At 37.8% G+C, this 13,820-nt stretch overlaps 1 protein-coding gene across 4 annotated transcripts in view; it reads right to left on the bottom strand.

Annotated features, from left to right (window-relative positions):
* MAPK8 (mitogen-activated protein kinase 8) overlaps positions 1 to 13,820 on the bottom strand; it is a 118,800-nt gene that overhangs the window by 16,367 nt on the left and 88,613 nt on the right. For 3 of the 4 annotated variants that reach the window (XM_050960230.1, XM_050960233.1, XM_050960232.1), the window contains exons 6-8: positions 10,470 to 10,635; positions 6,108 to 6,179; positions 3,785 to 3,967 (exon numbers count right to left, since the gene is read on the bottom strand). In XM_050960230.1, coding sequence (XP_050816187.1) covers positions 3,785 to 3,967; positions 6,108 to 6,179; positions 10,470 to 10,635 — 421 coding nt within the window. Of the gene's footprint in view, positions 1 to 3,784; positions 3,968 to 6,107; positions 6,180 to 6,524; positions 6,597 to 10,469; positions 10,636 to 13,820 lie in introns of all 4 variants that reach the window. The other variant, XM_050960231.1, reaches the window with a different exon arrangement.

Genomic DNA, 13,820 nt, shown 5'->3' with positions numbered 1-13,820 from the left:
AAGGTACATTTTATTAAAAACCAAAAGGAAGAAAAAACATCTGGAACTTAGGCTTTTGCTAGATTTTAAAAGAGCAATTCCAAAATGAAGCACCCAAAACAGCTTTCTTAGGGGTTCAGCTTAAAGGTTACAAGCAAACAAAAGCATCTGGGGTTAGCACAGAGAAGTCCACAAACCTTAAAAAAATAAACAGAAATAAACTGAATCGCATCTTTCTAAATATTCCTAATTTACTTATGTATTTGGGGGAGGGGGGGTTCAAATCAGTAATTTTAGGTAGAATCTGATGATTTCTCATGCCTGGCTTAAAGCTGCTTATAGCATAGTCATAGCCATGACCTTGCTATGTTCCCCCTCTCCGGAGAACCACCACATATACAAAGGGAAAGCTTCCTTCCCAATTGAAAATAAGTTCTAGCCTTCTCATTGGCTCTTTTGGTCAGGTGCCAAATTTTCTTTACCTGAGGGGACTTTTTTTTAACCCTTTATAGGTAAAACTAGCAGAGAACTGCTATCAAGAGGGATTTTACAGCTAACTGGCTGGCTGGGTGTCCATTAAAGGGAGCTCCCCCCCACCCTTTATCACAGATCTCCTACACATTGCAGCTGCATAACTTCTCCTACCCACTCCTGCAACAGGCCCATAACCTCTGGCTGTGTTACTGAAGTCCTCACATCATGATTTAAAGGCTTCTAGTTCATACCAGCAAATGACCCATGTCTCATGCTGCAGAGAAATGCGAACATCCCTCCCTCTGCCCCAGCGTCTCTGCCAATCTGACCCAGGGGAAAATTCCTTCCTGACCCCAAATATGACGATCAGTTAGACCCTAAGCAAGTAGGTGAGACCGACCAGTGTACTGAGGGAGAAGTCCCTCATCACACAGTAAAATTATCAGTGTTGGATCTAAATTTTATTTAACATCTTTATTGATCATCTGGAGGGGGTGGTGAAAAAAGCAGACTAATTGGGTAGTAAGGCAGAGCTAATTCCAACCAGGTCAGAGGAACAAACCTCAAGCTAAACAAATGGACAGGAAATAAAATGTGATTAAACAAGAGGAAGTGTACAGGGCTAGTACAGCTAGGAAAAAAATATTCCTATCATTTTAACAAGCTGGATATACTAGGAAAGCAATTGGATAGGAATTTGCAGTGTAAAATTGTGGCAAACTCACCTAAAAAGGCCAATGAAATTTTGGATGCAACACACAGAGCCATCATGAAATAAACCTGGGATGCAAGTCACCCCCTATACTGTATTCCACCTGCAAAACTACAACTATAGGTGAATGCTATATTTAGGCATCTCAGTGTTGGAAAGAATCAGAATTGGTGAGAATTCACAGAGAAGCTAAAAAAATGTGATTAAGGGGGTGATTAGTTGTACTGGTTCATGACATTAAAAGGAAGGGAATCTGAAAACCTGTTTACAAGAGTTTGAAGTGTGTAAATACTAAAGAGGGAAAGAATCATTTAGGGTTGTCCTGAGAGGTAGAACTAGGAGTAAAAGAGTGAAAAATGTCTAGACAACAGGGGGAAATATTTCTGACTGACTCTGCAACTGAACTATGGAACAGTCTCTCAAAATAATGGTTGGTATCCATATCACTGGAGTTACTCAGAACTCAACAGGATAAAGTAATGTAAGAGAAAGTCTCATAGTAGCTAGGAAGTGTTGGGGTTAGGAGATGGACACACTAGATTATATCTTTTTAATATATAGTCCGTAGGATTCATAGATTTTAAGGCAAGAAGAGACCATTATGATCTTCTAGCCTGACCGTCTGTATAACACAAGTCAGAGAACTTCCCCCAAATAATTCCTAGAGCAGATCTTTCAGAAAAAACATCCAATCTTGATTTAAGAATGGTCAGTGAGGGAGAATCCACCACTGCCCTTGGTAAATTGTTCAATGGTTAACTACTCTCATAATTAAAAATTTACTCTTTATTTAGGCAAGGATATTTAGAGAATGTAAATACAAGTAAAATTGCGTAGATAGCAAAGCTGGCCATATTAGGGAAGCCATACTAAAATTCAGTTAATTCAGTGTAACAACCTCTATCACTGCAAGTGTTTTTACAATGTGGAGCTTCCAGCGTTTCAAAATTACCTCACTGCATAAATAAATGGTACAAGAAACCATTCTCCATGTGTAAACTCAGAGGCAAAGAGGGGAGTTCTGAGCATATCAATGTCTCCTTTCTTCTTTCCAAGAATCTTCTTACCCCTAAATGGGCTATGGTCATAGTGCTGGTCAGTCCCTTCCTTGGCTCATAGTGGAAATGAAAAATCCCCATTTGAGATACAACCTAGGCTGTCCGGTGGACAAGCAGGGGCTATAAGAGTGAGAACCTTCCATTCTCCCTTAAGCCTCAAGTGACTTTTTCCAAAGCTGAATTCAAACTGGAACAGGTTCAGAGATGGGCTACTAGGATGATCCGAGGAATGGAAAATCTGTCTTATGAAGGGAGACTCAAAGAGCTTGGCTTGTTTAGCCTAACCAAAAGAAGGCTGAGGGGGGATATGATGGCTCTTTATAAATATATCAGAAGGATTAACATTAGGGAGGGAGAGGAATTATTTAAGCTTAGTACCAATGTGGACACAAGAACAAATGGATATAAACTGGACACTAGGAAGTATTTAGACTTGAAATTAGATGAAGGGTTCTAACCATCAGAGGAGTGAAGTTCTGGAACAGTCTTCCAAGGGGAGTAGTGGGGACAAAAGACATATCTGGCTTTAAGACTAAGCTTGATAAGTTTATGGAGGGGATGGTGTGATGGGATAGCCTAATTTTGGCAATTAATCAAAGATCATTTGCCAAATTATCAGCAGGCAAGTATGCCCAGTGGTCTGGGATGGGATCTGAGTTACTACAGAGAATTCTTTCCTGGGTGCTGGCTGGTGAGTCTCGCCCACATGCTCAGGGTTTAACTGAACGCCATATTTGGAGTCTGGAAGGAATTCTCCTCCAGAGCAGATTGGCAGAGGCCCTGGAGGTTTTTTGCCTTCCTCTGCAGCATGGGGCACGGTTCACTTGCTGAAGGATTCTCTGCAGCTTGAGGTCTTCAAACCACAATTTGAGGACTTCAGTAACTCAGACATAGGTTAGGGATGCATGTGGATGGGTGAGATTGTATGGCCTGCATTGTGCAGGTGGTCAGACTAGATGATCATAATGGTCCCTTCTGACCTTAAAGTCTATGAGTCTATATCACTTCAAAGCACTACCAGGTTAATCATCTTTTGCTAGACTACAAAATGTGATGAGCTCATGCCAGTCTACTGTGTTAAGTAGCAGCTGACTTCTAGCACCAAGAAATTCTTATTTTTAGAATGAAGGGATCCCAGAGCCAAAGGCATGGGTAGACAGGATACAAAAAGAGGGATGTAAAATTACTTTATCTCTAAAGAGGAAAGAATTGTGGCTATATAGCTTACAACAATAGCTTTCTTTTTTGCCTTTTCCCTCCACCCCACATTTCCTCCAACCTCTACACCCCTCTCTCAGGGGTTTTAGTGTCAGCTGTAAAGGAAAATCTCTGTTTCTGGGTAACAAAGAAGCTACTACAAGAATATGCAGCAGTAGCTCAGGAGAAAACAGGAAAAAGGAGATAGAAGTAATCCCAGCACATACATCCCATCCCTTGGCAACAACATTTTAAAGTTTAACTCTTTAAAAGATTCATCTGACAATGGACAAAATTTAAACTTTCATTCACGAGGCTACTACAATATGAAAAATAATACAACATACATGTACAAAGATCTTACCTTTAAGTTTGTTGTGCTCAGAATCAGCTGGGAAAAGTACATCTGGGAAGAGTTTCTCAAAACTATATCCAGCATATTTAGGTCTGTTCTCCACATAAGTCCGCACTGTTGGCTGCAATTTCTTCATGAATTCAGGGCATGGTGTTCCTAGCTGCTCAATAACTTTATTCCATTGATCAATATCTAAGGTCAAGCAGTTAAGAAAAACATGGCATGTCTAACATTAAGCATAAAAGCTATGTTAAGACAATACGAAATATCTAACAGAGATGAAGGTAGCAGGCCATAATAAATAAAAAGACACTATTAGCTTGTTCAAGAGAACAGGTGATGATGAATAATTGTAAGCTTGGCTGAAGAGTAGTGATGCTAATATTGATTTTACCCATAAAATATCCAGACTTGCCAAAGGATACACTTGTAGAAAGTATAGTGAGTTAAAAACCCACTGAGCTAAAGCAAATCTCAAATATAAGTTTAACAGAAACCTACCACACTTACTATTTGTATAATTGTCCAGAGAGCAGTCAGTCAAGTTCTGTTAGATTCAACTCCCAAATTTGCTAGGCATCAATAAAGAATTCGAGGGAAAAGCCACTCATTGGTGTTTTATCTATATATTTTATAGCCTGAATAAAGCTCTGGCTGTGCAATACATGAAGTGTGTACTAATTAGGAGAGAGGTCACATTTGGGCAACGGAGATGTGCACAACAGGGTTGAAATCATGGCCTCACTTAAGTCAATGGGAACTTTGCCTGTGCTCCTGCTCACTTAAGCACTAGATACTACAGTCATGAAGATATTATAAAATGCCTATGGAATATAGATGTATCTAACAAAGCCCCATAAATATATTGCAGTTCTCATTTAAAATGTCGTAAGTACAAGAAAGTTCTAATTACCACAATAAGTCATAAAATGAAAGCCAAGTGTTCAAACTTGAATGAACAAAGATAACTGCATAAATAAGAGGGGCCTAATTTAGCTCCCTCTAAAGTCAAACAAAAACTGAGGTTGCTTAGCAGATGTGAAAAGAAAAAAAAAAAAGCTATTTTTATTAAGATACCTTAACCTTAGGCATACATATTTGAAAATTTGGGCCCTTGAGTCTTAACATAACAGAAAGTGTCTCCAATTCAATAAAGTACTTGTTGTGTTGTGTTGAAGTATGCAACAAGTCCCACTGAAGACAAAAAGATTACTCATGTTCATGAAGTTAGATACATCTAAGACGTATTTAGGAAATTAAGCTGAATCAGGAACAGTGTCTCAAATAAATAACTGCAGCCCCGACAGTTGGATGATGCAGAGCAAGACCAATAATTCTGTTCCTATCTGGAAATATTGGAAATAAGAATTAAAGGGTTTTGGCTTTTTCGAGTAGTTTTACCTTTAAAACCAACAAATCTGGAATTTAATGCTCGGTTTAACCAATGAAATTAGTTACAGGGTTTGGGGAGGAAGTGAACAGAACTCTGCACAAACAAAACTTCTGATTCTTAGTAATGTCTACTGGTGATTAACAAGTCTTCTGCTGGAAGTATCTTTAATATGGCAATGCCCAGAGAGAGACACAACAACTCATTCACTGAATGGAAACAACAGGCCTGGTAGGTATTTCTAAAAGATGAAGATTCACTTTTTACTATATTTTATATTACATATATAGATGTATCTATCAATATATTCAGCTATCTAAGATCATCATCTCTGGAGCTTTCCTTTAAAGCAGCACACAAAGCGTAACCTGACACAACGTGACACAAGCCGGACTGGTTAGGAATTTTTTAAATGTCCACTTACAAACACAAAAAGCAACATTGCGGAAATATTTAGACAATAGCTGAGATTAGTAGAATAGTAGATCACTCCACAAAATGTTCAGTTAAAAAGGAAAATCAGAACATATAACAAGTAAAGCACTCTATAACAAAAGAAGTCCAACTTAATTATGGCAACACCCAGAAGCAATGGATAGGCACTATATAAAAATCTGAAGTGAAAATAAAAAAGTAAAAACCTCAGTGTGTCCAAGTAGATAGCTACTCGTCTCTCTAAAGTTAGTCTGCATGAATTGCTAAATGTAGCACTGCAAGCTACAGTTATTTGCTTTGCTTTTTAAAAAATGATATTCCCATAACAACTTTGTGACAATCAGAACTAAAAATCATGAACTCACAAACGGTATTTTGAAACAGTAATTTAAACAGTGTTGTAGCAGGCAGCAGTGGAGCAGACAAAGACTACTCTGACATGGACCTGAAACGCTGCTGTATGTTTGGACCTTTCAAAACTACATCCTAGGCCAAAGGTAAGGATACGATCTGTACCAGGAAATAAAACACCACCTTTGATCATTTCTCCCATGATGCACCCAACTGACCAAATGTCAACTGAAAACAAAATGCAATGACATTAACATAAAAAGGTAGTTATCAAAATAAAATTAAATTAAAAAATAATCCACACACACATGAAGTAATTATAAAAAAAGCAGTGTACAAATGGCAATGAGTGAGGGTGAATGTGTGCTAACTACGGTACCAGCAGAGACTATGTCCTACTGCTAGATGCAGCCTGAATATAACTGAAGTTCTTACCTCAACAATTTTTGAAATGTATCACAAAAAAATTCATGTCCATTTAAGAAAAAAATTGACCCATATGCATTTTCACGAGAGAACATTAGAAAGTTAATCACCTAACTAATTCAACCTGCTGCAGAAGCACAAGGATACAGTCCCTTCCTGGAAAGAGGATTTTGTGGCAAACCATTTCGCCCATAATGCACCCCACAGACCATAAATCCACTATGTTTGTAGCACAAAAAGAAGGAAAAGCAAAGCAAACGGTCATTTAAAATTAAAGAAGCATAACATGACTGCATCCTATCAACTGCAGACAGCACAGGAAGGAAAGAAATCATTGTGGTATTAAGCAGTGAAACTATTTTAAACACACAGTATCTCTAAGGATTATCTTTTCATCTGGCTCATAAAGAAGTCAGAAGATAGCTTTTTGCTTAAAACACTGTCTAAAGTGAGAGAGATGCACACATATCAGACAGTTTAAAGCCCAACTTGAAGTTCTGGGGCTTGGAATAACAATATGTAATTATTTCCACAAATAGATTTGCTTGGAATAGCAAAAATAAGTATATTTGTTTAAATGTTTCATTGCGCTTGCAAAAGTCAGTCATTTTAAACTGAGCAAACCAAATTGTCATTTGAAAGAAGGAAGCGTGTTTCAGTAGTCAATTCTTTTAGAGCAGAATTTATGGGTTACTGGCTAAATTTGATTAAGTAGGAACAGAAGAAACTTTTGGCAGGTATTTCCTGAAAAGTGCTTTACTGTGCAGTCCTCTCTCCCTTTAAATAAAAAGAGAATACAAGCAATAAAAGATTATTTAGCATTTTAGAGGATCAGTTAACAAGATTAGTACGTTCCTGGAAGTAGTCAGACTAGAAATAATTGATTTAAAAATACTTCTCCAGCAACATCAGAACTTAATGTTGTCTGATACAAAAGAAACAAACACTCATAATAATAAGAGTTTGTACATAAAAAGTACTTAGACTTTCTGCCCTACCTCTCTCTCACTTTCTCTCAAAAAAACTCAACAACCACGGAAGACATCCCCACTGAAGTACATGTTTACTTTTTACAGGTATGCCAATTTTCTTTGCTACTGCTGCTGATTTTTATGCAAGAGTTTTCTTGAAATCAGAGTGAAGATTTTTTATTACTATTAGCTCCTTGTCAGACACTACCTTAGAATTTCATTGAAGCAGAAAAGAATGGGTTTTAAGTGAGAACACTTGCATAATAAAAGCATGTGTAATAGTACTGAGTTAAACACACTACAGAGTAGCTTTTTACCCAAAATATTCCTTTTCCTCATGTTTAAGAGTTCCTCTAAAATATTACCTAAATCAATCTCCTGATTACAATCTCAACTCTACAGATTAGGTGTTAAAATTAAGGGCCTGGTTCATTTTAAAAAAAGTTTGTTGCTTTTAAATCCCAGATCGTAATTACATAATTGTAGCACATAAGTCTCCACTACATTTGAAGATTGGTATTAATATCTTTATAAACTCTTTTCAGGTATTTAAGAAAAATGCATTTTTGCCACAAAACTAAAAAGGGTAAAATTTTGTTCTTGACAAATTAATGAAGATTCTAAATGTTGGTTGTTTCACCTGCAAAGCAACCCTCTGCTCTCATGAAGAGAAATGCACCCGAAACCTACTGGAGATAGTCTGGCTCAAAATGATAAACATGAATTGTGTGGAGAGTAAGGGAAGAGCAGCAGTATATGAGCATCAAGTATTTCTCTTCTTGCATCAAAGGGCAGGGATTTTAACAGGCTCAAATGAGTGAATGTTACAAACAACTTTGCTCAACCTTCAAAATTTCCAGAAGTTTGCTCTGAAGAACCTTGTCAATTACAAAGGTTTCTTTACAAAGATTTTGTGAAGCTAAAATGTAACCAAACCTTAAGAGATGGTCTCAGGAAGTTTGGAATAAAAGATATCAGGTCAAAAATGATCTTGATGAGACATTTTCATATCACTTTTCCTAGTCTTCTAATTGTGATAAAGTGCCTGTTGTCTAAAATCCCTATATGGGAAGTACTTACTCCTAATTAAAATTCCAAGGAAAAAAAACTGTTAAAGTGGAAGTAAAGTTGATATTACATATTGGTAATAAAGGGTAAAAATATTACAGGAATGTTTGAATTTCTTGGGTTTATAATACTTGGGTTTCAGATAATCCCTGCAATGTTTTTTATCCTTAAGTTACTGACACACGTTTAACTGTAACTCCAATTTAACTGTTTTTTGTCTGGAACTTTTTTAATTTTTTTTTTTTAAATTGAAGATTTCATACAAAAACACTAAACAAGAAACCCAAAGAGAATGCTACCACAGGATATTTCTATTAAAGATACATACTATCAACCTTAAATCTTTTACAGCTCTTTTTGATCAGCCAACGTGCAATGGTAAATCTGGTCCTTAATTTGCCCAATCTGTATTTCCACTTTTTAATTGGCCAGTGTGTTCTGACTGCTTTAGTGCACCAGGGAATCTGCCATTTAAATTTTAAAGTGCACTAATTCTTGTATGAGACATCTGTACAAACCAACACATTCGCTCCATTCCAGAGTATGTTAGAAGGTAATTCCTGTCAATAGCTGGTAATACTATTAGCCCCCCAATAGACAAGCTTTAATTATTTTTTAAAAAGAAAATCTGTTGCCAGATTGGGACTTACATAATTGTACAATTATATATGAGACAACAGGCCATAATAACGCAAAGGGTGCGATGCTGCTTTTAAAGAAAACTTCTCTCTCAGGGAAAAGTTCAGTTTGTTTTTAAAAAAAGGTTTGCTTGTCCTTTTTTTTCCTCTAATTAGCCACTTCAAAGCCCCAGAAAAAAGAAAATAAGTGCCTGAGCTAGCCTGATCAGCTAGGTAAATTCAGAACCCAGGGTTGTGAGTTCAATCCTTGAGGGTGGCATTTAGGGATTTGCGGATTGGTCCTGCAGGGGGTTGGACTAGATGATCTCTTGAGGTCCCTTCCAACCCTAATAATCTATGATTCCTAGAGCGAAAAAAACCTTCATCCCTTGCTTGCCTCACTCTGTGTTGGGTTTCTAAATAATAATGCATAGTTTTTACCTAGCCCTTTATACAGCATTTTGGAGGAACACACACACTAATACAAGCTAACAGTCTTTGGAGGAAAACATAGTCCTAGCCTCACAAAAAAAACTATTCACTCATCCACCTGGAGTAACTTTTTCATCATTGTCTTAGGCTATGTCTACACTACAACTTATGTTGGCATAACTTCTGCCACTCAGGGGTTTGAATAAACCATCCCCCCTGAACAACATAAGTTACACAAATGTAAGTGCCAATGTGGACAGCGCTATGTCGCCAACATAGCTACTGCCACTTGCAAGGAGTGAAGTAGTTAAGCCAACAGGAGAGCTCTCTCCCATTGGCTTAGAGCAGCTACAAGAGAGCGCTTCCAGTGACACAGCTGCATCGGTGCTGTAAGCTCTTTAGCATAGCAGAAGCCTTCATAACATCAGGTGACTAGTTCTTGTTTCTGGGCTTGTAAATACTAAACCAACTAAAGAGGAAGCTAATTTATCAGAACTGGCACATTTTAACATAAAAACAAATTAATGCCAGTAGTGACTGGGCTCAGCTTGCATATCCCTCTTTGGGATGTGTCTTTCAAAAAGTAGCAAATATATTCCAATGTAGCCTTTTCCTCTCTCATGTCACTTTAGAAGTATTTGTTTTCACATTAATTACCAATAGGCTCAGTGATAAACTCTCAACCCAAGATATTCTATAGATCAAAGGCAGATAGTACAGATGGGGAAAGTGCATTTCCACTTTTTGCAGGTGAAACAAACCACTGTCCCAAGTAGATTATTTATCTTTTTAAACAAACAAGACCCCCAATTTCTTTTTTAAATCAAATGTAAACATTTCTAATAGGTTTTATTAAATATGAACTATTGGGTGTAACTATATTATACATTTTGGTCACAGTGTTATTTTAAAAGTTTCTACAGCTTGAAAAACATTAACATGTAAAATGTGGTGTGCCAAACAAAAAATAAAAGCTATGTCAAAGAAAGACTATATTTGCTGACCGTTTTCTTTGTATCCCATCCCTAGGATGACCTCTGGTGCTCTGTAGTAACGAGTCACTACATAAGGCGTCATCATAAAACTAGTTCCTGCAGTTCTGGCCAGTCCAAAGTCAAGAATCTTCAAAGTGCAGTCTGATTTTACTACTATATTACTGGGCTTTAAATCCTTAAAAAGAAACATCATACATGACTGCTACGACAAGAACAAAACACTCTGCAGTTCAAATCTTAAAGAAAATAACCACTGGCATAAAAATTAAAAACTGCATTTTTATAACTTCATTCTTCCAATATTTTTTTCCTCATATGAATTAATTTTCATATCTTCAGCCAACCAAAGAATTACACCTCTGGTATTACTCTTCAGCAGTTTATGTAACAAGCAGGGGGAGAAAAACACAACTAAGATGACTAGATATATTAGCAATGTTTGAAATAATTTGGGGTTAGTGTGAAATGTTAGCACTGAGTCAAGTATTACAAATTGCTTAAGGGAATTACCGTTCCAAAGGGAAACAAAGATGGTTGAATTATTAGAGATAATGTCACAGCAGGACTTTTAATCATAAATGGTATTCAAGACATGAAGATTCTTACGATTTAATCAAGCAAAACTTTTTTTTGTTAAAATGCATCTGTTAAAAAAGTGAATTATCCTGCATCAACTTTATCAATCAAGGTTGCATTACCTCTTTTGATTTGTTGTAGATATTTCTCTGAATGATCAGAAGGAAATTCATGCTTGTAAAGATTTAGTTTGCAATAATGATTTGGTTGGTCATTGGTTAACCAATTTTAAGCTTAATAACGACAGAACCCCAAACTGCCATTGGAAAAACTTCCAGAAGATAACCTTGCACCTTTAAAAACTGGAATCAAAATACCTTCACAAAGTTTCAAGGCACTTTAGCTGGAAGATTTGCAACTGAACTCTTCAGTTGAGCTGTACAACCAGATTTTTATTTTCCATTGCTCCTTTTAAACTCACTCAATCTTCCAAGATGCTTTACAAAGCTACAAGCTTCAAACTGCCCACACAGCGTCTACAGAAGCATACAAGACAACCATTTTGTTTTAAGCCATATCTTCCACATCTTTAGATGTCACAGAGCAAACGCTGGCAATATCAGAAGGTTTATCCTAAAAAACATCATGAGATCTCTCATTTCCACCTAACTGATCACTAGAGGCAGGGCCACCCAGAGGATTCAGGGGGCATGGGGTCTTCGGCGGCAGGGATGCCCCGCTTCAGCGGTAATTCAGCGGCCGGGGGTCCTTCCACTCCGAGACCTGGCGCCAAAGTGCCATAAAAACCCACGGTGGGAGCCCCCCGCCCCGGGGCAGAAGGACCCCCGGCCGCCGAAGACCTGGAACGGAAGAAGCTCCGAGGGCCTGGACCCTGCGAGAGTTTTCCGGGGCCCCTGGAGAGAGTGAAGGACCTCCCTATTCCAGGGGCCCCAAAAAACTCTCGTAGGGGCCCCTGCAGGACCCGGGGCAAATTGCCCCACTTGCCCCCGCCTCTGGGCGGTCCTGACTAGAGGAGTGATTCCCCAAAAGACAGAATTACCATGGGATATAAGACCAAGATCTGGCACCTCTTTCAGATAGAAGATATTGATGTAGGTAGTTTTTATATGGTAATTTTCAGGCTTCCAGTGAGTCTCTATAATATACAAGAATACTGCAACACTTACTACAAAATATAAAATAAATCAAACCAGTGTACAGGAACATTTGAAGTCAGTCACCTTCCCACCTCTCCCCAAATCACATGCTAGGAGAACGTTTTTGAAAATATGATGCATAATAAGGGATTCTATTGACTCTAGAGATTAGTCTTCTGCTTACAAGATCCTCAACATTTATTTCTCTTATTCAAGTATGATGAGACATTTCAACTACTTAGGACAACACTTATTTCAGATTGTGCTGGAGTTGTGTTTATATCCTGTTTGAATAGTTACTGTTGTCTGTTTGAATAGTTACTGTTGTATATATGCAGGTTTCTATTGTGGGGATGAAATTATTATAGGACCTCTGGAGCAGTCCTGTTTCCCCATCAATAAATTATGTGGCATCTCAGCCTGCCACAATATTACTGTATCTCTTCAAAATTGTGAGGCTAGAATTGAGGAAAGATTTTACCATCATCATCAACAGGAAATAATTCCAGGCACCCACATCATTTGCATGCAGAAAGTAAATGCCTACATAAGCATATCCATTCTTCAATTTCCTTCCTGTATTTGACCTCCAGAAAGTATAGAAAATTTGAACACGAATACAAGTCAACAAGACATATCCTAACATGCTTCAGAATTCCCATGGCTAGTACTGCCACAAGGTACATTTTAAACTCATTCAGGTGTACAAACATACACAGTTTCATTATAGCAGGGGCTCAAAAGTCTGACGTGGGAGTGATGCAGTGGCTAGAGCAGGAAATTGATATCACAAATCCTGGATTGTATACCCAACTCCCTTACTGACATTCTGCGTGCCCTTCAGCAAGTCATTCCAGACATCGCTGGGACTCAGCTCAATCACCACCTTCCACTGCAAAATGGAGACTAAACCATAGTTCTTGAGCTGTTGCAGGTTCAACCTTTGTAAAATGCTTTGAGTATTCTGGGAACAGGTGCTCATGTACAAAATATTAGTAAGGTTAAGTTATCTATAGTCAAATCTATACTGAGAAGTACTGATGTGAAAGCTATGCATTTTAATTACATGTGTGAGCACTCTATACAATTTGCTTGGCCAGTAAAAATTGTGGGAGGTTTCCTTCATTTTTAGCCTTTACACTGTACATGTATTGTGTTTCCGGCATGTTCGTGCATCTCAAGCATGCTACGGTTTGAAGCAAGTATTTCCACTAGCAATGCAATATGTCCTGCATAAAAGCACTTATACAGCACTTTACACCTTCAAAGCATTGTGCAAATATTAACTCTCAACCTACGTTACTATTTCATGGAGAAGCTAAGTAACCCAATTAGGCTTCATTAATAGCAGAGCAAGATTTAGAACTCAGGAGTTCCTGACTCTCCGTTGCCATGACATACCAAGATCCCAAATGCACCACATATAACCACAGAAAGAGATAGTATGGGATGAACAGTGTCAACAGGGAAATTGGCATTAGACTTTAATGATAATGTTGCTGAAGACCTAGCTCAGTGAGGTACAAATAAAATCACTGCTGAAGCTATGTGTGTTCCACATAAAGCTAAAGTCCTTTGCAAATATCCCTTTTCTTTAGAAGGTTTGTTGTAACTTGCTTGACAGACACAAGGAAAACTAAAGCTTTACACCTTTAAATACAAATGATTAATTGATGCAAAATTAAGC

This window comes from Gopherus flavomarginatus, chromosome 6, assembly GCF_025201925.1.
Source record: "Gopherus flavomarginatus isolate rGopFla2 chromosome 6, rGopFla2.mat.asm, whole genome shotgun sequence".
Taxonomy (NCBI): domain Eukaryota; kingdom Metazoa; phylum Chordata; order Testudines; family Testudinidae; genus Gopherus; species Gopherus flavomarginatus.
This window is presented reverse-complemented; position numbering and strand designations above follow the sequence as displayed.